The 25,924-nt window shown below is 32.6% G+C and overlaps 1 protein-coding gene and 1 pseudogene across 1 annotated transcript; one reads left to right on the forward strand and one right to left on the reverse strand.

The window, feature by feature from the left end:
* Window positions 1–4,288: 4,288 nt before the first annotated feature.
* Window positions 4,289–6,381, reverse strand: LOC130799850 (uncharacterized). Its single transcript, XM_057663111.1, has one exon. The coding sequence runs from the start codon at window positions 6,159–6,161 to the stop codon at window positions 4,464–4,466; it is 1,698 nt and encodes a 565-aa protein (XP_057519094.1). The 5' UTR covers window positions 6,162–6,381; the 3' UTR covers window positions 4,289–4,463.
* Window positions 6,382–17,164: 10,783 nt separating this feature from the next.
* On the forward strand, window positions 17,165–25,420 carry LOC130800292 (long chain base biosynthesis protein 2a-like; annotated as a pseudogene).
* The last annotated feature ends 504 nt before the right edge of the window (window positions 25,421–25,924 follow it).

Consider the following 25,924-nt stretch of genomic DNA (forward strand, 5'->3'; position numbering starts at 1 on the left):
AATTGAAAATCCGAATATCTACATCTTTATGTTTATTGTAGTTACATTTTATTTGGTCATAATACTAAACATTTAGTTAGCATGCAAACTTGCTGGTTAAACAAGATTGTTGTGCAGCATGTGTTATCTGTGAAGGCTTTACCACCCTAAAAAATTTTCTATTGATTAAGCATACCAAAAGGTCAAAATCATTACCAAAAATGACAATGGTCAACGCTAGTAAATTCCATTTTTAAAGATGTTTTAGATTAAATTCTTGATGAATTGAATAATTAAATTCCAAAAATAGGAGTTTTTTCTTTTCTATATGCACATTCACACTTAAGCAATCTTGAATGAATTGAATTAATGATCGGAAAGGAATTAATTTCCTTTCTTTCATTTCCTATCTAAATTCTTAGGTAGATATAGTGTTAGCATCAAAATTAAAACACATGAAATAATAAATACATCATATAAAACAGTTGTGTCATTCCTATGAGTTTTACCCCATATCTAAAATAATATGACCTGACTTAAAGGTAAATCTGACAGTTTTTCTGATTTGAAATTGTTCTTAAACCCAATTAAAAATCGGTTCATGACTCATGAATTGGGTCAAACCTAATTGTAGTATGAAGTCGACCGTTTTAACCCATTTTTTTAATTTTTCTGTTTTATTTTCACGTTATCATTTGGACAGAATACACTATAATTCTAGTTGATTTTTGTATTTTAAGTTTGTATTTATGTGTTAAAATCTTAGAGGTATATGATCCTTTTTAAGAAAATGATTTATAAAAACAAAAAAAATATTCTTTATGAAAAAAATAAGTGATAAAAAAGATATTTTCTGCGTTTTTATTTATTTGCACCCTAACACTTTTTGCACATTACAATGTGTTTGTCGAATTATTTATACATAGAGTTATAAGTAATTAAAAATTAAAAAATGATATTATGTAGATATGCGACGAGATGAATAAAATAAGATCTCACATTACTATTTTTTTTTTCTCGTATGATAGCCGCAATATGCAAAACACTTCAAATAACGAATAGTGCAAATATTAGTTTTGGTGCAAGTAAATAAGAACAAAGTAAGTATTATTTTAAGCCCTTAATCCAGAAGAAGCAAACCGATGGTAACTGAAAACAATTCGATTTGAAAATCACCCGATCCCAAAATAATCGATAAAATGTTGAAACAAAAAGAGCCAATCCAAATCCAATTAAGGTGACTCTTTTGCAAGGAGAAAGTCTTAATAAATAACGGTCATTTGTGAGGTTAATAAATCACTTTTATGTGGTAGAATGTGATAGGGTGAGAATTTTGTTGTTTTAATTTATTTTTTTATTTTGTTCATTTTAGTGTTATTTTTTTTTGTCTTTTTATAATTATTTTACAAATTACGATTATTAATTAGAAATTTTTATTTTGCAAGGTCTACAACATGGTAGCTTCTTTTCTGTCAACTCTATGATCACATCATGATTGTCAAAGGATACAACTAGATTAACTCGGATTGCGGCAAGCCCACGCGGCATTTGCTTTCTTGTTTTCGATAAACCAAACCCACGCTTATTCTTCAACAGGGTTGGCAAGGGGTAGTTTTAACAGGTAAGATTTGGTCATACTTAAATAACTTTTTTTTTTTCAGTCTATTCCATAAAATTGGTTATGTTTTTATTTTTAGTGATCACTTATTTTTTTAATTAGTATTTTTATATTTAATTTATTTTTTATTTTATCCATATAATTTTTAATTTTTTCGTAAATCACACTTTTTACTCGTTTTTATTTCTTTTTTTGATTTGCTCAAATGTTATTTTTGCAGCAAACACTATGCTAGAAAGATTAAATTAACATGGCATACATCCGTAAGAAAGTCTTGTATAGACTTGGTTCAAACTATTTTAGTGTGTACCAACCTTATAAAGTACTTTATTCGTTCCATTATACTTGCTATATTTGACTTTTTTACCCAATTTAATGTGTTATTTTAATCATTCATATATATACACATCTAAAAATTATAAAAAAATTAAAATTGTAAAAGTATACAATTAATTGATTCAAACAAGATTTTACTTGACTATATTTTTTCTTACATATTAGACACTATATATAAAATAAGTTTGAACAATAAATAATGTAAATAACTGTAATGTACCAAGTATTTCCGAATGAATAAAGTACTAAAATAGTAAGTAATTTTACTTGATAGGTACAATCATTTAAAAATACTTACTATTATTAGCTTGAACGAAAAAAAAGATTAAAAAACGAAAATACAGCGTATATCAAGTCTATAGAAGACTTTTGCCATATCCAAAACTCAAAAGGTTTCTCCATACTTGGGTAATCCTATATTAGGCAAATAATAGAGTAGCTTACAAATGACAAGAAAACCAAAGTGTTGGAAGTCGCATGGAATTTAGCTGCACATGCCCTTTAACAAGGACAATTGCACATGATTCTGGTCCACCATTGCTGCTTAAACTTATACTACAAGAATATCAAAATTATACTCCATTCAATTATCATACCGACACATAATTATTCAGCAGCCTCATAAGCTATTGGATAATAATAATCCTCTGCATTAAGAGTGATAATACTAATAATGTCCATGATCATAATTACTTTACTGCTATATAATTATGCCCAAGAATAAGGATATAGACCTGTTTCAGCGTATGGTTATTGATTGTTGGCTTTTTAGTTAACTGATTTTGATTGACTTTTAAGGTAACTAATTAATTAGAGAGATGTTTGATAAAATTAGTAGTTGTCGACTATTTGCTAATAAAAAAATGAGTCAATAAGCCAAAAGACAATAAAATAATCAACCAGTCATTTTAGTTTGAATTTTTTAAGACTTTTTTTACCAACAAGCTAAAATCAAACAAAAAAACAATACAAAAGCCAACTATATAAACACAACGGGGTGTTTGGTTCATGACTTTTGACTTAGCTTTTTGGTTAGCTTTTGGCTTTTAGCTTGCTGGTTGGTCAAATAGTTTAAATTAGCTGAAAAACTAACTTTTAAGCCAAAATGAAATAGTTGCTCCAGCTAGCTTTTTTGGTTGATTTTTGGTGTGTAACTTGTTAGGCCAATTTTTCTCCAATAAACAGCCAATAACCAATAATCAAATTTACCAAACATCTCCACAAGCAGCTGACTTTTTCAGCTAGCTTAAAAGCCAACAAAACATGCAACGTTTTCGAGTCAAACAAGCTAACTCAAAAATCAACCATAAACAACCAACAACAAATTGCCAAACACCTCAAACAGACTATTAGATGAAAAGTTGGGTTGACTATGAGTGTTATCAGAAGGCTAAAAAGATAATCATGGTTGATGATGATGTATCATAGTCCATGTAAAAGACTAAACAAAAAAGACAGAAGTTAAAATGTGCAACTATAAAAGGAAAAAGTCACAGGATGCAGCACTAGCTTACTCCAGCCGAAGAAAAAGGTTATTGCTTGATGAAGTACCCCCTTATCCTTCTTAATAGAGCTTTTTGAGTCCATAAATGACAGATGTACATCAACAAGTTCTTTGCAAACTTTACAGAAAATGCCAGTCATTTTCAATTGCAAATTATCCTTGATAGATTAATCCTAGACCACTAGTTTAGTTCAAGGTAAAATTTTCCTGTTGGACTCAAGATATACTCATTTGTCCTTCTGAATTTGCTACCAAAGATTTAAGAGAATAATGCATAGTCTATGAGCACATTGTTGTATGAGACGGTCTCTCCGAGAGACGTGTCTCATAGATAAGTTAAATAGTCCAACTAATACATGCTATGAGAGTATAAGTTCCTTGTTTGAGATCGTATCACCGACAGACAGTCTCTCATAAGAGTAGCTCATCTATCAGTCAATGTTAACCGCTAAATATCGTTAGAAGTTTGTGGTTGTGTTGATTACAGGGTAAGAATTTGAGCTTCATATCAAGAACACAAATGAAGACATACAACAGAATTCATACATGAATAAAATTATAAATTTTGTAGGATTTAGTTTTGGATTTCAATTGAATCTATTTTTTATCTTCAAGAAAGCACAAATTCATTATCCTTGATCCTAAAACTAATCGGCAAGAGGAGCAATTGTTGTTCCTTAGTTCTTCTATGTAAGATCACATGTTCTTCGATGTAAGATCACATGTTATATGATAGAATTCATTGTGCAATTCATAAATTGAAGAAACAGATTATTTCTTTATTTAGAGATTGAAAAGATACAAAATCAATCCTGGATCGTGTTACTATCAAAAGTCTACAAGCAAAGATGTCATCATCCAAACAATTAGACAGCCTACTATTACTATTACTCTCATTTGCCGTTTCTCATGTCACAAATTCTCTAACCACATATATGAACAAGAACTTAGTAAAAAAAGGAAGTTCAAAAGAATTATACATACAGTAAACAAGAAATCATCATCATCTCTGATTCATTCATAGCATCAAGGCCTGGTGAAAACGCCCCATAGTTTACCCCGGCCAAGACTATCTAGAAGCTTCTTCGCCCCTTCGACTTCAAGCTCAACAAGCTTCTGCAAGTAGACACAAGCTCCAGCACCAACCATTTGTTTCCTGCACTTCTTAGAGCTCACCAAAGTAAGCAAAACTGCAATTGGCCATTTCTTATCAAAATTCTTTGACAATGGATCCAATAGCTGAACTGTACCCACTATCCCTCTTTCTTCCTTCCGGAATATCTTCCTATTACAGGTACATGCCAATAGATTTGACAGTGCCTTTGCAGAAGCTTCTCTCTCTTCAATGGCTTTTCCATCCAACATCTTCACAAGAGCTGAGATACAGCCACATTCACCCATTTCTCTCCTGGCTTTTGAGCAAAATCCAATTTCATAAACTGCTTCAGCAGCTGCAATTCTCACTGCTAAAACCCCGCAATTTAACAATGGCAATAACCTTAAAGGAAATCCTTGGAAAATCAAGACTTCCCCAATTGGATGATAAGATGCTAAATTCGTTAAAAACTCAACAGCAGGCTCAAAACCCTTGCCTATTGGAGTTGAATCCCAACAATTCTTCAAACTCTCAACTCCACCTTCTCTAGCAACCAACACCTTTAACGGTTCATCATTATAAACTAAATTCGACAAACATCCAATAGCATTCTCTCGAGCCAGTGTTGTTCCAGTGTCTGCTAACGCAATCAACACCGGAATTGCATTTTCTTCCACAAAATTCTCCTTAATTTCTTCAAATTGAGCTAAATTCCTCAACACTCCCGCCGCCATAGCTTGAGAACTAGGTGTTCCGCCATGACAAATTTCCAACAACGCAGAAATTCCACCTCTAGAACCAATTGCTCTGGCATTTTCCTTGGAAAAGCTTAACGCTTGAAGTGCAACACAAGCTCTCTCTTTAGCAAAACCGCTTCCTGTTTCAATCACTCTAATTAATTGATTCAACAACAATAAACCTTCAGCAATCAATACATTTTTGCTACTATCAACAGCCGAAATCCTAGCAATCGCCGCAACGATTTTCTCTCTCATTTCCGGTGAAGTAGAATCAAGTAATCGCAAAAGAACAGGAACAATCCCTTGGTCAACAGCAATCAACACATTTTTATCATCTTCACTAAGTAACCCTAAAAGCGAGTCCATCGACGAGTTCTTAGACTCGGTAGTACCGATCTGAAGCCGAGTCAATAAATTTCTAACTTCTATCCTAACCATCTCTTTCGCCGGAGGATTAGCAGAAGAAACAACAACAACAGCTCCATCTCCAACAAGAACTCCACTGCGAAGCAAGATCTCACAATCTTTATTGAGCCGGTCAAGTTTAGAAGACAAAGAATCAATATCGCTTTGAGTACGTAGCTTCCCGTCAGGTAGTGAATCAGAGTCGGAGCATTTCCCGACAATAAATATTCCGTCAGCGAGAGTTGATGAAAGCGACGAAAGAACAGAAATTGCAATAGAATTCGAAGATAGACATCGAGAAGAAGTGGAATCAGAAAGGTCAGCAAGATGAGATTGGATTGAAATGAGTTTTGATCTTATCAAAGACCATTTAGTCTTGAAATGGTGGATTTGAGGGAGGTGATTTTCGAGGAGAGAAGTTAAACGTTGTGTAGAGAGGTTGAGTAGGTCTTGGTTTTCTGGAGATGGTGAAGGTTCGTCCATGGCGGATGTAGAGAGAAAACGGTTAGTACTTGAGGAGAGAGAAATAGAGTGGAGAGTAGTAGAGAAGTTGCAGGTAAAGGAAGAGAGGCATGACTGAAGGAGAAAGACGAGTAAGGGAAGGAAAGAGGAAATAAGGAGCGAAATTATTGATAGTTACTTAGTTAACAAATTGTGTTTTACTTTTTCAGTTCGCTATTCGCGGTACTTACGTGTGTTTTCCACGCGCAGTCAAACTCTAGTCGGAAAAAACTTTGTTGATTTGGTGGATAAACTACAAACATAACTAAGGTAGTATTGACTATTGAGAATATAATAGATATATAAATTTATTATTTATTGACTAATGTCAAAAACATATTTATTGTTTATCAATTAATTATCATTTGTTATTTTACGTGGGAATCTGCTCGATAGATAGATATGGTATTATGTTGTTTTGAATATGTTAGTAAATTTTAATATCTGAAAAGATGTTATTTTAATTTATGTTAAAACACCTTTATCCTTAAAAAAAATTGTCATAAAGTGAGATTTTACTTTGAGTTTTTTAAAGGTGATAATTTTAAAGGAAATTATTTGGAATAATTTAAGTTTTTTGTTGATTTTTCTACAATAATTTTAATTTTTGATTAACTGTTATTAATTCTAAAAAAGGTCATTTATCCCAAAATGTTGTTGCTCAATTGGAGACCGATTTTTACAGGTTAATTATTAAAAAAAACAAATAAAATTTAAAAGTTAAGAAAAAATTTTAATTTTGTTATTTTTTTATGCAAAATAATTTGTTTAATTGTTCATAGGTTGCAACAGTGCATTCTTAGCAAAATCCTTCTATAATTGAGATTACTAAAGAAAAATCGGTAAAAAATTTATTTGTTATGTCATATAATTAATATTGTTTTTATTTTTATAGATGCCAAAATAGAGATTTAATTTTACTAAAGGCACTAATCCGTATATACCATGATAATAGCGCGTGTAAGTCAGGTAGGTGAGTTTAGACTTTAGACAAGCAATTTACGCGGGGATAAATTCATATGGGTCAAAAACTCTCCAATGAGAGCTACACAAATTCTTAACGCTAATTATTTATTCAACTTGGTCTTGGGTGAAAAGACCTTATTATAAGATAGTGAATTTGTGCCGGTTCAGTTCGCACGTGTAACAATTTGAGCTTTTTTTTTTATATTTTTCAATTTTGATTTTAAAAGGTATTAATTTTGACCTTAAAGGTATCAAATTTCAAAATTGATGTCTTTAAGGTCAAAATTGATAAATGCACAGAAAATTAAAATGTTATTACACGCGCGAATTGGGCCGACCCAAATCAACGGTCTCATTATGAGACCGTCTTGTCTAAGTTTTTGTGTTATTTATTAAGGTCGTCTTATTATGAAATGATTTTGATTGGATCAGCCCAAACTACATTTTAAAAAAAATTATTTTCTGTACATATGTAAATTCAAATTTTATTATTTTTAAATGTTTTTTACTAATGAGTTGCTTATATGAATCCGTCTTACAATGAGACGATCTCATACAAGACGAGCTGATCCTTCCTATTTTTATAAAAGTAATAAATTATTCTATTTTCTTTATTAAAATAGTGAGCAAATTTCCCAAGTCTTTTTTACACCCTTGATAGATAGCTGATCATGGGCGAGCTTCGGCGGGTAGCGGACTGGATAATGCCTTAAAAATCTACCCGCATGCCAAATATTCAAAAATCTGCCCGCATTTGCGGGCATAATTTTTTGTCACTACCCACCTGTTTTCTTAGTGGGCGGGACCCACGGGTAAGCGGGTATTTTTATATAAAAATTAAAATCCAATACAAATCATAAAGTTAAGTCTTAATAACAATTAAAATAATACTCCCTCCTATTCAGCCTAACCGTCCCATTTCCATTTAGGGTCATGTCACCCTAAATGTCCCGTTTCCATTTTTGGTATGCAATGTTTACCCTTATACTCTTACTTCACTTAACTTATTTACTTTTATACCCTTATTAAACTCAACTAATTTACTCTTTTTTTTTCCTAAACAATCAATTACACAATCCTAATCTAAACATAAACTAATCCCTCCCTCCAATTTAAACCCTAAGTTACCCACCCCACTGTGTATTCCCCTTTCCCTTCCTGTTCTTCGTTTTCTTCACTCTTAACTTTTCCTTCATTGTTCTTCAAACCTTATATCTAGGTATTTGGTTTCTTCTTTGTGTTTTTGGATTGTTGTTTTTCTCCTACTTCTCTCTCTTGCGTTATTCTCTTTGCTGTGTTCATGGAAAACTCTAAATCTCCAACAACCTCCCCTCTCAAGAACCCTAAATCCACCATTAACTCACCTCTGAAGAGTCTAACTCCCCTGATGTTTCCCCTCTCAAAATCCCCAAATCGCCTCTATCAAACCCTAAGTATTAAGATGATGAGTCTTTTGACTCATATGAGGATGAATGCTCTTCAGTTGAGATAGATCCAAAGTGGGGTAGAGAACTAGACTCTGAAGGTGAAACCATTTACACTCCTGAGCCTGATCTTTATCCTGATCGTGACTATTCTTCTATTGATACTGTTTTCTCTAACACTGATTGTGAGGATGAAGATTGGCTTGACAAACTTGGGTCATTTTCGAGTATGTTTCCGTTCTTGTGGTTGCGTTCTGGCTGATGATGATTTTTGTGTTTTAGGATTTTTCGATGCATTATTTTCAGTTGCTCAATGATCTTCAAGTGAGAGTAACTTTTTTTGCCATTAAAAAAAATGAACAAAAATTAGGGGTTTGGATTGTTTTCCTAACTTCAAGTGCAAACATGTTCGTTTTTTGCTCAATGATTTCACACTAAAAATGACAACAATCTGAGAGTTTTGTAAAAACAACCCCCTTTTCCATTAGTGTAAGCATGAGTACAAACGTTTCATTTTATACTTGTTATTTAGATCTAAAACATCCCATTTTCAAGATCTCAAAAATTTTTCAAAAAATGCATGATTTTTAAGCTTCACATGGTAAGTGGTTAGTGTTCATTCTTGTTGTTCAAGCTGCTGTGTTGGGTTTGTACTTCCTATTCTATTCTTCTCAAAATTATGTTGACTGAGGTTGTTGTTCATGTTTGTGCTTCCTGTTCTGTTCTTCCCAAAATAGGTCTTCGTTTTATTTGTTGGATGTTTTGTTCATTGTTGTTGCTCCTGAAATGATTCTAACCTACCGGCGTACTTGTTGTTGGTTCTGTTCTTCAGTGTTTTGGCTTGCTGTGATGGTGATGTTGTCTTGCTAGTTGTTCATTGTTTTATGCTGTGATGGTGATGTTGTCTTGCTGGTGGTTCTGTTGTTCATTATTTTGGCTTTCTATGATGGTGATGTTGTCTTGCTGGTACCCTATTGTAACACTCCAGAATTTTCGACCCCTTAACGAAACCAAAACCGTAAAGGACGGGAGGAAATTCGGGTGTTACAAAAACAAGAAAAGGAAAAGAATTTGGATAAATGTTAAATATTAACTTTAAAAAAAAGTTAGTGGAAATTTCGGCAGCATCTGCCTTAAAACTGTGTGCCTTTGTAGAAAAATAAAAGTTATTTAGAAGCTAATAAAGTAAAGGCATCAACGGCCTATCAAAACTATGTCACGGCGGAATGATTCGTCGCCGGCTTCTCAAATCAACATGCCAAGCATGGATCGTAAATTCGGGTGTTACACCTATCATGTCCACCAATTGATTCATTGTCTCTGAACTGATTCTTGTGAATAAATGTTGAAGAGATTCAACCATTAATTGTTTGTCCACACTTAGATAGTTAGGCAATGTCCCCTCCCTAGCAGCTTTGGTTTTGTTCATATGTGGGATATGATAGTCAATACCCCCTACCTTTTCATGGTCTCAATCATGCATGCTTGTAGTGTTATGAACATCAATCTTAAACATTGTGGACTTAAATAGTCAAATGCATTATTCACAACACTTAGTAATTGTGGTACATTGTAGGCTGCTTTCTGATATTGCAAAGTCTGAATTGACCTAAAAAAACCTAGGTCTAGTACATTCATGTCAGGAGAATTGGTGGTTGTTGTGCAAAGTTGTATAAAAAAATCATCTTTCAGTGCCTCCTCCATAAACTCATTGTCATTGTGTGCTATGTGCGACTTTGCATTATCCTGTTGAATAAAAATGTGCTTTGACTTTCCGTGTAGCCACTTAGCTCTTATGGTGGGTAGGACATTAGTGATGAGCATTGATCTCATGTGCTATTTGGTTATTGATTGTATTGGTTTGGTCTCCAATTCCCTCCTCTTTCTGTTCTTTGAGCTCCTTTTTGCAGGCTCTTGAGTAATAAAAGGCCATATCCCTATCTTACCATCAAAAAATACATCACCATTACGTAAAATTGGATTTGCAACAACACACATGAACATTATTTTTGGGATGAATCTTTTGGACTGACATTCCCTATGTGGTTCTACTTAACTCAGTGCTAGGTAGTAAGTATGTGATTCCCGAGTTAGATAAAAATGCTTTTTATCAATATGAATAATGTTATTATGTGACTTAAACTTGAAAGAATCAGTGTGTTCATCATATTGCAACTTAGATAATGTAAAACTTAACCTGTGTAGTTTGTTGTTATCATTCAGTGTGGGTTTGATTGCGTTTATATGCTTTCTAATTACTCTGCCCTTCTTCCACCTACACACTGTTGACTGTGATACTTTCATTTACTTTGCCACTAAATGTTGAGTGCCTTTTAGTTCAAATTTGATGGACTTGAACTTCTCCTCATCAAATTGAATTTTTTTTGGTGCTTGTCTCCAACTTTCTTGTTGTTATGGTTGATGGCTGTGTTGTTGTTTTCCCTTTACTTTTGAACTTCTTTCCATAGTCTCGTGATTGTTTTCCTACACACTTCGTACTCTGTTGCAAGTTCATTAATTGTACCTAGCATCGGTTTCCCTTCTTTAATTTGCATAATAAATTTTGCATTGTTTAAGTTTTTTGTTTGGGGACAAATTCTTATTTGGAGCCATTTTTGTTTCACTTGTAGGTGTAATTAATGTGATAGATGACCTTGATATTTATGGGACTTTGTTTCTGTGTTCTGTTTTCATTTATGGCGCCATTGATGAATTGATGTTGGCGCCTGTTCTCCACTTCTGTTTGCAGTTTAGGTTTCTATTTTTTAGTTGGCGCCTGTTCAGCTAAATTCAGTTTGCTGTTTGGTTTCTGCTTTCTGTATTTTTTTGGACATTTGATTTGGATTTTTGAATAAAGATAGGATGGTAAAAGGATGCTTTTTTTTTTTTAAAAAAAAAAAAAGAATTATTGGTTGTTTACAATACCATGGCAATTTAAGAGAATTTTAATGCATCATTTTTGTTGTTAATGTGAAAAATTTGAAGTCGATGATCGGAAAAAAAATTCACACCCACATGATCAAGAAAGATTTGAACAACACTGAATCTGTTGAAAATTTGAGAAGGCTGTCCGAAATTAAGTAATTGAACTATGTATTTTTTTTAATTTTCCGGACTAAGTATGTAATGCAATTGTAGGACCTATTTGTAGGACGTATGTATTTTAGATTATTAACCAGAACTATGTAATTTTCGGTTATTAAAAAAAATTAACCATTTTTGAAGGTGAAAAAGATTCACCATTTTTAAATGCACACAAGTATGTTTAAATTTGGAGGGAATCATTAATCCCTTAATCAATTCATTAAAAACCCATAATATTACTCTTTCTCCTACCCTAAGGGTCCTATTTTGACCCACCTTAAAATCCGTGAAAAGTCACATGGGACAATTAGGCTGCATAGGAGGGAGTACAATACATTGTCCAAAATACTTTAAATAAATAAAATCTCAACATACTCAAATTACATAAATATAAAAGTAGAGAATTGAAAAATGGAAATTGGATGGCGGGAATTAGGAGTTATAGAGAGTATATGAAAATGGGAAAATAGAAATTATTGGAAAATTAGAGTGTTGAAGTAAGTTGGATATGTAGAGGAAACATAAAACAAATAATAGAATTATTATTTAATAATTAATATATTAAACTAAGCGGGCGGGCGGGTATACCTGCGGATATTTTAATAAATAAATTAAAAATACACGAATAAGTATTCAAAACATGTTATAGTTGATCATGCAACACACAAACGTATTAATTTAGTAATCTATACACTAAAATTTCTTATTCTGTCCATTTTAGTTTGCTATTAAAAATGAAATTTTATGGAAGAATAACAAACAAAAAAAATAGAAAAAATATCAGCCATTGACATGGTACTGTGGTAGTAATAGGTTGTACTTCAATTGCGGTTGTTGTAGAGTGACAAAAATGACCTGAAAAAAAATATTAAGTGAAAAGGTGATAATTAAGAAGTTGACGGACATTACTCTATTCATTAATCTATACTTACTCCGTTCCAATTTATTTGTAGCGTTTATTTTTTCAGGTGATTCAATGCACTAATTCAATCCTTAATATATTATATATAATAAAAAATAATAAAAATTTGATATTAATAATCTTTGCAGTGAGACGAATCAAACAAGATTAACAACTAATCACAAATTAAGAGTAATGAATGAATAATGTCATTTTAATAATGTTACCACTAATTTGAAACGGAGAAAGTATGTCATTTGACATATTACGACTAGTATACAAGAAAATATTTAAACACGTGAGATTTTATTTTATTCATTTTGCAGAATATTTTCATAATATAAATTTTTTATAATTTTTTATTATGTATAACTTCAGTTATTAACGATACAAGAAATAGTCATATTTGCACAAATTAGTGCATGAGATCAACTAAAAAAAGGAGAAAGTAGATGTGTGTAGTAAAAATTTTTAGCGGGTATAAAAAGCGTCAAAAGCACTGTACAAAAAGTGCTTAGTGGTGGCCGGTGGAAAGGAAAAACTGTAGAAGGAGAAAGGGAAGAATCTGTGATTTTCCGAAAGCTGTTTTCTTTTTATTTTATTTTTTGACAGTTTGGACTTTAGATAGCTCTGTTTATAAGGCAAGGCCTGGACTAAGTAATCATTTGTTTAGTTACTTACTTATCTGTTTGATAGAATTGAATTAAAAAAAGGATTTTTGTTAAGACAGTAGTAATAAATGAAAAAGGAAAATGAATTGTGTGAATGAAATTAAAAATTAAAAGAGAGTTAAAATATATGGATGAAATTAAAAGAAAATGATGAGCCATTGTCTAAAAATAAAAATAATGCAAATTAAGTGAGACGGATAAAAATAAAATATGCTTCAAATTTAATAAGACGGAGGGAGTAATTTTAAGATTTATATTAGAAATACTATTTAAATAAAATGTGGACAGCATTTGTGCCCTTGCTTCTCATTTTATTTTTTGCAAATGGAGTCGTTTAATAATAAACTACTCTTTCCGTTCCTTATTCAAGTTTTCACAAAAAATATTCATGGAAATTTTTTTTTAAAAAAATTTTAGATGATAAATATATTTTATTTTATTAAATAATGGAATATTCTACGCACCAACTATGGCGAAAGGCGAGTGGTAGCAATTTTTAAATTTTTTTTTCACAAAATAGCACTCAACTCTTGGAAAAGTCACTGCAGTAACATTATGACGCTAAAAACGTTAAGTTTTTGTTAACTGTTCAAATGACACAAATACCCTTGTTTAATTTCAATAGGGTTATTCTACATGGTAAGCACCAACTATGGCAAAAGGTAAGTGGTAGCAATTTCTAAATTTTTTTTCCACAAAATAGCACTCAACTCTTGGAAAAGTTAACTAAAATTAAACAAGGGTATTTGTGTCATTTCAACAGTTAATGAAAACTTAATGTTTTTAGCGTCATAATGTTACTGAAGTAACTTTTCCAAGAGTTCAAGAGTTGAGTGCTATTTTGTGGAAAAAAAATTTAAGAATTGCTACCACTCGCCTTTCGCTATAGTTAGTGCTTACCATGTAAAATATCCCTAATAAATTTTATGGAGGAAAAATGGAGACCATAAACATTAAAAAAATATTAAAAGAAAATTAACGAAAAAAAAAATGGGAACCATAACTGATAAAAAATGTTTTTATAAAGTTACTGACAAACTTGCGGAGAACATAAAGAATATAAAAATGTTAAAATGAAGTTAATGGAAGATTATGTATGATCATAAATGTTACTAAAAATATTAAAATGAAGATAAACAAGATTATCATTGTTCAAAATTTATGATATAAATAAAAAAATTCCTAATGAGAACAACAAATAGAACATTTCAAAATGATAAATGAAAACTCCAGCAACGAATGAAGTACTAGTCAAATACTCCCTTCGATCTTTTAATTTAGTCCCATTTCCTTATTTGGCAAAACCTTTGAATTAATCCCATTTCTATTTTTGGCAATCCTTTTTTACTTAAATACCCTTAGTTCACATACGTAATTACGAATTTACCCCCACAAACCCTTAAATACCCTTACTTAAAAATACCCAACTACCACCTTTTACATGGACCCCACACAATCCTTAATATGCGTGCCCAAGGAAATGAGACTAAATTAAAGGATCGGAGGGAGTATCTTTGTACGAAAAAAACCTCTCGGCCTCTAGCATTCCTACTTTTTTTCCATTTTTAGATTCAGATTTTTTTAAAGTAATTTACATTTATATTGATATAATTAATCAATTACTCTTAATTTGTCCTTTTTTATGGAAAATATTTTCATATAAGAGATGACCAATTACTAATTTAAGTTTTGACAAAAAAAATTAGTAATAAAAAATAAAATGTTGTTGGAAATATTGTGAGTCCCGACTAAAAAAAGATTAAATAAAACTAAAAAATTGACAAAATTAAGAAAACGAGTTACAACGGTGGACTTAATATACAGTCGACTTTGACCAATTCTTTCGATATTATTGAGAGAAACTTTGCATCTCCAACTTTTTTTTTATCCCTACTTAAGTCATCACTGAGGTGTGCAATTCGCTCATGTCGTTCTTAATTTTCTCCTTCCACATTTTCTTGTGCCAACCACGACTTCTCAGTCCATCGCCTGTGAGACCATTCTCACATGCATGTATTATCTTCCTTTGCACATACCAAAACCATCTAATACTACTTTCATGAATCTTTGCAAAGATGGCTGGTGCGCCTAAGCTATTTTCTTAAAACATAGTTCATAATGTATTCATCATGTTATGTTCACAAATCTACGTTAATATTTTTCTTTTCAAGACATCTACTTTAATATTTACATCTCTACTATTTTTATCTTATGATTATATATATCTTTTAAACTAATCAATATCGAAAAAAAAAGTACATAAATTGTAAATATCCTCAAAACCATGCCCCGCCAAAATCATATATGCAAATGATTACTGCTATATTTAACTTAATGTGCAAAATACACAATATTTTTTAAAACAATTTTTTTTTAAAATTTGGATTGCATAGTAATTTAAATCAAATAGTCAAGTAGGAGTGAAAGTTATATAGATAAAAACTGTAATTAAATTAATCCAAATCGAATAAAAAATATGATTTGGTATTTTTATAAATTGGTTTGGTTTTAGTTTGGAAATTTCCAAACCCAAATGTTTTGGTTTGGATTAGGTTTGAGCTAACTAAAAACCGAAAATCGAAATTCTTAACCGAAATAAATTGGAGATTACTTTTTACATTGAACTAAAATACTAGTTGAATAAATCTTGTAAAATCCCACATGGAAAAAAAAACTTGCCTTAATTAAATAAATTACACAAGTTCTTGTATGAGACGGTCTAACTGTGAGACGTGTCTTACATTTGGGTTACATAGTCCAATAATAAAGCATATTAGCATAATGGACTCGTCTTTTTCATTTTGCCATCCCCATTTTTACTTTTGTGATTTTAACTTTTTTTTTTGGGTTTACAATTTTAATTTTCTAATTCAATTTATAGCATAGATTTTGTTTTCACATAAGAAATTTGTTTTGTTTTGATTGAAAAAGTCTAAATCGAATTAGTTTGGTTTTTATTTATACAAAAACTTGGCCGAAACGGTTCTATTATGAGACCGTTAATTTGGGCGGGCCCAATTCACGCATGTAACAACCTCACATGTTTTTCCTCGTTTTTTCATTTTTGAGCATTTATTAATTTTGACTTTAAAGGTATCAATTTCAATTTAAAATAAACCTTAAACAGATCAATTAAAATAAAACATTTCAAATTTAACGTATAAGTGATCAATATTGATGTTAACTGATCAATCTCTACCTTAATATGGTTCTGTTTTCACAATTTCACAATGGAGTTAATAAAATGGTATTATTCTATCATTCTATGGATGAAGAACAAACAACAAATGAATAGCCAATAACACTATGAATAATAGTGTTAATGCATTATACAATACAAGTATTCTTATTCAATGCAACATATGGTTCTAATGGAACATAAAACTTAAGAGTACTTGTACAGTTGTAGTATTTAATCATCGATCAATAATAGTGATATTGCTCTTTACTCATTAATTTCTGTTCACAATGGAATTGAAAATAAAAGTTGCAAGTGTAGAGTTTGCTCACTCTTGATGTGAAGTTGGAGAAAGTGTCGATCTCGAGTTGTGTTTTGCGAAAATGATTCAATGAATGCTTTTGTAACTGATCAAGAGTTCATAGCTACTTTGTTATAACAATTTCAATTTTAATCTAAAAATGATCAATTCAGACCTTAAAATGATTCATTAAATGAATGCTTTTTTGAAATGATTAAAAATTCATGGATGCTTTGTTATAAAAAATTTCAATTTTGATCTAAAAATGATTAATTTAGACCTTAAAATAATCAATTGAAAAATCAATTTTAATCTATAGGTATCAATTATGAATTCAAATAGAGAAAAATTATTTTTAGGCTGATTAGATTATCCGTCTCATAGTAAAACGGTCTCTCACCAGCTGTTTTAATTATATTGACGGCTTGACGCCAAATTTGATTTGATTTGGATTAGCCATCGCTCATCGGCTTATCATCCTTCTCGTTTGGATTTAGCCAGCCAGCCTGCAAGTCTGCCAGCAAGCTCGACAGCCATTGCAGTCTGCTGAACCAACATTCTCTGCCTCGCTCACCATCCTTCTCCCGCTCATCGTCCTCTCTTTTTTTTCCCTCTTCCCTTCATCGCCATTGTTGAACCTTTTTCTTTTCCTCATATCTCTTTTTTCTACAAATTTTTTCAATAGAGATCTGGTTTACTTCCAGATCACAACATGATTACCATTCCATATCTGACTGTATTAACCACCTACATTAGCTATGGATTGCTGTTTTGTTTTGGTCAATTACGTGATTTTTTCCGTAAAATCATCGATTGGTGGAGTTCTAGCACTTCACAGGTTTCGTTTTTCTCTCTATTTTGCATTTTTAGCTATTAATTTTCCTCATAAACGTCTAATTTTGGTTTCTTTCGGTTTTAGGGTTATTCTCCGATATGCTTAGGACTTGAAGATTTCTATATTCGTCGTCTTTACCTACGTATTCAGGTACTTTCGAGTTTATAATTACATTCAATTTCTATTGCTTGGTAGTCAAAGCTGTACATCATCTTTTTTTTAATTGTTTGATTTCATGAGTGATTTATTTGAAGATCATAAACAAGCCATCAAAAATTGATACTACTAAGTTAACTTATATGCTGCTAGGTGTAAGTTTATTAATGACCGAGAACTTAGCATGAGATGTCCAAAGTAAGCCAAAACTATTTGCAGGACTGCTTTGAACGGCCAATTGCAAGTGCTCCTGACGCTTGGTTTGATATGGTGGAGCGCTATTCTAATGATCGTAACAAGACTTTAAAGTAAGTTTCTGTTATTTTCTGCTGAAGATATTACTTTCAACATCCTTGTTATCAGCTATAATGCTAGTTGTTAGTTGTGGTTATTTTATTTTTTAATTTTTTATTGCCAATCAATTCAAGATATGTTCCTGCAGACGTACAGACAATGTTATGCATTGTCTTAACCTGGGCTCGTACAATTATCTTGGATTTGCAGCAGCTGATGAGTATTGCACACCTCGTGTGATTAAAACACTAAAGCAGCTTTCTGCTAGCACATGTAGCCCTCACGTTGATGGAGGTAACCTTACTGCTCTTAAGATTTACTTCCCTTTTCTGTGTGGAATTTTTTTCCCTTTGGCCTATATCGTTTATACTAGCTTACATTGGCAATGTGATTCATACAGGCACTACTGTACTACATGCTGAGTTAGAGGAATGTGTTGCAAAATTTGTTGGCAAGCCGTCTGCTTTAGTGTTTGGAATGGGATATGTTACCAATTCTGCTATTATCCCTGTCTTGATTGGGAAGGTATTTGGAGCTATTAAATAATATATGAAGTTTGTTGAATATTGTGGATTTTTCTTGACTTATTAAGGAACCTAAAGCGTTTGTACTCTAACAATAGGGTGGGCTGATCATTAGTGATTCTTTGAATCACAGCTCTATAGTCAATGGTGCTCGCGGATCAGGGGCCACCATTCGTGTTTTCCTACATAACAGTGAGTTATTTTTAGTAATTAGCTTAGTTCACATGCAAAATTATTACTTGCTCTCTTCATAAACTTGATTTTTTAGTTGCTCAATTTTTGAAGTTTCAAAGGTTTTTAGCCATCTGTTTCGAATAAAAATAGATAATTGTAAAATGACTCATTAAATTAATTGCTTGTCTTATTAATGTGAATTTACTGATGATGTTTGCAATTTGGCAAAACCTCTTTGTTATTACAAGAGTAAGGTAGTGTAAATCTAACCCAACCCGCCTAGGCGAGAGTTACTTGGCATTGGTGTAATGGATGTTGTTAGTATGTTGTAAAGATCTTGTGGTTGTTGTCTCCTTTCACTTCTTTTTTCTTCTATGTAGCCCCTTCTCACTTGGAGAACGTACTTAGAGAACAAATTGCTGATGGTCAACCTAGGACACACAGACCATGGAAGAAAATCGTTGTTGTGGAGGGCATATATAGTATGGAGGGGAGCTCTGCAACCTTCCTGAGATAGTTGCAATATGCAAAAAATACAAGGTATGAAAAGTGAAATTTGAGAAAAAAACTTCATATATTTATGAAATTTTTTAATACCATGTGCAATGTGGCAGTTGTTTTTCAGTTTGAATTTAATTGAACTTGCCTAGATACAGAATGATGACAACGTGCCACAAAGAATCATGTATTAATTGATATTGAACTTCTTCTAAATTTTTAAATACCGCTGTATAAAGATGTGATTTTGGTGTTTGCTACATTTCTTTAACCATCTTTTGGCATATATAAAGACTTGAGATCTGATAGATCAATCTGAATTGCCTACTTATATGGCTTTTTATTTTTTGAATATCTTCAGCAAGTACTTGGGTAAAAGAATCTCAAATAGAAATTACATATGCTCTTATTTTGAGATTCAAATGGCAAGCTTGGACTAAGAGTTTATGCTTAAAACTTAAAAGTATTGCTTTAAAGTTCTTGTTTATTATCACTACTCAATTTTTTTTGTTTGTTCGAGTATACTAGTATATGAAGGGTCGGAAAATTCCAATCTACAAGATACGGGTACGGAACCTAGAAACACATTTAACCATTTTGGTATTTTATTAGAACATTGCAGTGTTAAATTTCATGATTTGAACTGCAAATTCCTAAAACATAAAAGAGGACCAAACCACCATATTCATACTTCTAAGAATGATAAGTCTAAAACAGTACCAAACAGTCAATCTTTGTAACATCCTCAAAGTGAACGCATTCTCTTAATCCTCACTTAACAAGTTAGGATTCCACAAACTTTTTTTATATGGCAGCAGCATGGATTCAGAGCTAAGTAATGAAAGTTCTTATTGATGTAATAAGGTTGAGTACACACATTCATTTCCATTCCACCCATTTTATTATCCACACCTTAAGTCCAGTTCAAATTTCAAATGGGAGTCAGGCATGTATAAATTTTCTCTATCTCAACCCAAGTTTACAAACCAAATTTCCTACCCACATGCCTACATATATCTTGTATCTTGAACCATTTATTTCGCTTCTTCTCACGTTAATTTCGATAAGGCAATCAATGGATTAGCTAATTTTTGGTTAGTAATCACAGAACGTGAATCAAATGTGCAACAAATCTTTTTTTTTTCTTGGTCAAGCGATTATTGTTTCGATCATTTATCAAGAATTTTAAATCTACTGAAGACAAGTTCACTTGCTTGGTTAGAGTTGCATTGAAAGTTGATGCTAGAACTTCTGTTCGCATCTTATTGTGCTGAATGTACTATTGGTAGGACGTGGGTGTAAGAATCGTATAAGTTAGCCAAGAGCTGCAAAGTATCCATTCAACAATCAATATTTTGCTGAACTCGAGTTTGAGAAAACTTTGAACGACCTTCTTGGAAGCCATGCTTAAGAGCTCCTTTAAGCTTGACTGAATTAAAAATTAAGCGTATTTGTGCTTTCCTTAGGTTGGGGAACACCATTTTACCTATAAGTAAGTGCCCAACGTTTAAACCAAGTTCATGACATGTTCTTAGGCTTTCCCAATCCATGGGTTGTCCATTGGGATTCACTTTTTCAAATAAAGGAGACTTGAGCAGGGCGGGGAGCAAGAAGAGTTTCTAAGACACCTGCACTCGTATTTGTGAAGAAATCCATGTGTCTCCTGATGAATTTGTAGTTTGCACCAATTGGAAGGGGACCTTCGGCTCTTGATAATTGGTTAAGGACAAGGTGACTATTCACAAGTCAAAGAACCTCCTTATGTTTCTTATTCTCCCTCCTTTGTTTTTACTGTTCGTCTTTTGATCACGACATTGTGAGTTTCGAATTTTAATAAGGTAGAACACATTTACATGGAATATCAAGCAAATGAGCCTTGTCCCTTGTATAACTTTTAAATAACTTTTCTCCGCTTTATATAATGATTCCACCTTGGAATATCAAGGTCCCCTCAACTTTCCCATGTCTCTTGAATTTACATAATGATTCCACCTTGGAGACGCGTACACAATTTGCATGGTTGTGGATACCAAGTCACCTACTTGTTTCCACAGTCCATCCCATTTGCTTCATTAATAGTATGAAGTTCTCACAAAAATTTCCGAAGATTAATTTTTTTGGCAATTAATTATCTGTGCAAGCGCACCCAACACACATTTGTATGTCACCATATACTCCTCATCAAAATAAGATCAGTATGTAGACTAACCCACCACCCAGGAAGGGCTGCATTAATACATTCTTAATGTACTTGTGGAAGGAGTTGCAACTCTACAAACATACATCTAGCATTACGTGTCATAACTTTTCAGAATTTAGACCCTCTAACTGCCATCCAAATGTAAATACCTCTAGCAACCTGTGAACCAGAACATTATACACCCCTAAAGACCTTATCATATTTTTATTTCCATATCTCATGCACAGTTTCTGAGTCAATAGATATTTCTATATTGGGTTTGTAAATTTTTTTGCCCAACTCTCTTTTATAGTATATTTTGTTTTGATGGTTTATATAGTTCTTCAGTTCTTATTCAAAAAAATATTAACCTCCCACCAATTGATAACCAGAAAAACAATCAATATCCTAGCGAATTTAGAGCTTACCGAACTGCAATACCCCATTGCTTTACATGCGTTTTAAAATTACAAAGTAACAACCATTATAAGCTATTATTCTAGCATATTATCCATTATTATCTTTTTTTAAAAATGCATTATAAGCTTTAATTTATGGATATATTTTAGACAACGTGAATTACTATGTTAAAATGGATTTTTTTCAGTTAATAATTTGCATGCAATGTCCGTGAAACAAATCGTAACACCGTGACTCCGTGAGGTTCCACGTTGGAAACATCTCAACCGTCACCAAACTCGCGACGACATTCACAATTTTTTTAATCTGGTGTTACAGTTAGGGTGTTAAAAAAATCGACCCGCCGACCCGCATCTAAAACGGGCGAGTCATTTTTTAAAAAAATTGTATGTTGCGGGTCGGGTCATGGGCCGCTAATTTTTTCACAACGGGTACCCGCTGACCCATTAGTGTAGAAGAATTTTTTTTAGGTTTTCACTTAAAAACATACTGACCCAGTTGCAATTTGCAAACTTGTCATTTCTGATACTTTCAGTGTCCCTCTTCTATTCGACATCATCACATCTTCTGTTCTTCACTTCGTTTCTAATCACTGTATTTTTTCTTTTTGGATTTTTTGAGTTTGATCTGGATTATTGTTCTTGGATTTAATTTTTTTTTTTTTTGTTGTGATTTCTTAATTTCTCATCATTTCGTTAGTTTGGATTATTGTTTTTGGTTGTTCTTAAATTTTTCTACAGAATTACATTGTCTTTCTTCTTATTTTTATATTGATCTTGTTTTTTCACTCTTATTGTTCTAGACTGTTCTTTCATTCATTTTTTTATCTAATTCTTTTAATTTGTTTTTTCATTTTTTAGTCTCATTTTTTAAAAAAAATTTTAATAGTTCCCGTTGTTCTCTGCCTTTTCTTATTGTTATTTCTTCCTTTACCTTTTTGTTTTTGTTTCAGTTATTGTTCCAAATTTCCAATAAAACTGTTAAAAACTTCTGTATCAATACCACAACTTCTGTAGAAAAATGGCTGATAAACTTTGCCAAAAAAAATCAGGTACCCAGATAAATTGGGCCGGGACACGGGCTGTTAAAATAGGTACTCGACTAACCGGGTAACCGGCTTTTCGGGTACCCGAAATGCCGGGTACCCGGTTATGAACACCTCTAGTTACAGTAGCATTCTTGGAAAGGGATTAATGGCTTGGTGAGATGTTGTAAATCGTAACTAGTCCTGTATATCCATTTATTGATGTATCATTATGGTCCACATGTGGGTAGAATTGCTGAGCTCCTTGCTGGATGAAAAAGCAGTGTGATAAGTAAATCTGACAATGAACCTTCTGCTATTAGTGTTAACAATACTTTTCTTATACTGGTACTAGAATCTGTCAACGGGGTTTAATGGTGAAATTTATGCAAAGTCCTTGGTCGAAATATGATATTAATATTCAAGTGCCATGGCAAGGATTTAACAGCTAAGTGTATTTACATGTTTTCATTGATCCTTATTGTTGTAGAGAAGATCCTAAATTACCTAATATATCATCGTAACAAACCTGAGCATTGTTAATTTTGCAGATTTTGAACTGTCGATATTTATGTAAAATAAACTCTTACATTTTCTGCTCAAAATTATCAATGGACTAATGACACATCTAAAGAAATTAGGCAGGAGTTGTCTCCTTATCCGCATTCTCCCTTTGGGTAGTTGGAGTAAAGATTGTATCTTGTGTTGATGTGCTTATACAAGATGAACTATATGAACGCACACCCTCCTTTCCCGTGAGCAATCCTTGTGGGATCGTATGCAAGTTCTGGTGACATATTTAACAATTTGGTTCCTTATTTCTGCTTTGCAAAGTCTGAAATAGATCCTGATTTTCATAATAAATCCTAATTTTCTTGAAATATCTTTGAAGCTTGCCTTCACCTGCATTTCATGATTTTCTATTCTCATCAGTGTTCGTGTTTCCTCTTTTTAGGCATATGTTTACCTGGATGAGGCACACAGCATTGAAGCTGTAGGACAAACGGGTAGAGGCGTCTGTGAGCTCTTAGGAGTTGATACTTCTGAAATAGATATTATGATGGGAACTTTCACAAAATCATTTGGATCTTGTGGTGGTTATATTGCTGGCTCAAAGGTTTATTTCCATTTGTTTTTTTACTTCATGCATGTCATTTTAGGTGACTAGACCATCATGAGCTTATTGAGCTGAAACTAGAATTTTCCATATAAATGAATCTTTCATGTCTTATAATTTATGATCCATTTGATGTAGGATCTTATTCAATATCTGAAGTACACATGTCCTGCTCATCTCTATGGGACATCAATATCACCACCAGCTGCACAACAGATTATATCTGCAATAAAGGTTCTTCTTGGAGAGGATGGTTCCAGTAGAGGTCAGATATTTTACTGCCTTAAGGTGTAGTTTTTCCCATTGTTTTAAGTGATTTGCGTCTAATACTTCAGTATGACACTACAATTTACGCATATTAGGTGCACGGAAGCTTACCAGGATACGTGAAAACAGTAACTTCTTCCGGTCTGAACTGCAGAAAATGGGTTTTGAGGTCCTTGGGGATAATGATTCCCCAGTGATGCCCATAATGCTCTACAATCCCTCAAAAATTCCTGCATTTTCTAGGGAGTGCCTCAAACAAAATGTGAGCATAATCGCCTTGATCATTGTTAAAGCTCTTGAGGTTGGTGTTTTATCTTCTTTTGTCTAATTTTTCAGGGTTCATTGCATTTTATCTAAAAACTCGCCACATGCAAACAGTGCAAAATTTGAGCAGTTTGTTAGCTTACGAGTCATTCTTGTTGAAATTTAGGTTATTAGCAACGTAGGAGATCTGATTGGGATAAAGTACTTCCCAGCAGAGCCAAAGAGGGTCGAGAAGATGGCACAAATGAAGCTGGAATAAGGTTCTTTGATTTTGTGTCAGTAGAACGCCGTGAGGTTAGGTTACATGTTAGTGTGCAAAGTATTAGTGACAAATTTTTTGGGCTTCTAGAAGTGGAGCTTCTGATGCCCATGTTAAAGAAAAAATTTAATTGTTTTGTCCATGTGTTTTCTTCATTTAACTGTATTTTACTGTCTGTAATCTTATCTACTCCATCTTTCATAGTTATGTAACTAGAAAAAGGCTCCTGCCTCCTGTCTGGAGGTTGCTTCTGTAGATACTAAATGCTGTCGGTTCTGAAGTTACTTCTTTTGTAGGAGTATTTATTTCAGATTTGTTCTTCCGTGGTAAATGATCTCTAACTAGAGAGGGGCTGATAAGCAGATGGCCCGGCACAACGCAAGCCCGCCGCTGGTGTGACTCGGCAGAAAGAGTAAAGCAGTGGGCTGATGCTGTGACGGGGACATTGATTGGGAAGTTTGGCACGATCACGACATGAACCAGGCATGCGGTCTAATCCGACCCTGTTGTGGTTCGTTGTCCGGCAACTAATTGATACTCAAATCTGACTATATTTTTCCTATAAACAGCACTTTATTTCTATCTTTTCACACAAATCATCAATCGCCTTCTCTTATAAGCTTTTCTTCTGTATTATTACATTCGTCATCAAACACTTAATTCATATACAAAGAATACATGTTGGAGCAAATTTTTTAGTTCAAAGAGGTGTAGATGCTATTAATCATGAAATTCTACATTAGTTGTGTGATCTAATTCATTTATTTATTTATTTATTATTCACTAATATTAGGGGAAATTGAGAGAAAAAATGTAAAAAAAAAACTACTTGTGTGTCATCTTCTCAAAATAAATCATATTATTTGTGTGTCATATTATTTATCAAAAATTGAAACAATAAAATGTAAAAAACCTTGTCTGTGTTATCTTACCAAAATAAATCATACTCTACTGTTTGTGAGTCGTCAATTGAGGTTCCTTCTCATATTAAATTCACATATGTGGTGACCAATGGTGAAAAAACTATATTCAAAGACAAAAAACAATAAGTATTCATTTTGTTGGGATTAGCAAGAAATGTGGTCATAAAGACTGATTATGACATTTGTTTTTAATTCTTTTTAAAGTTCATTATGATATGATGTATAAACAATTTATCAAATTTCTCATGGATGATAAATCTTTATTTCAACCATTTTTCAATAAAGT

This window comes from Amaranthus tricolor, chromosome 14 (genome assembly GCF_026212465.1).
Source record: "Amaranthus tricolor cultivar Red isolate AtriRed21 chromosome 14, ASM2621246v1, whole genome shotgun sequence".
NCBI classification, from domain to species: domain Eukaryota; kingdom Viridiplantae; phylum Streptophyta; class Magnoliopsida; order Caryophyllales; family Amaranthaceae; genus Amaranthus; species Amaranthus tricolor.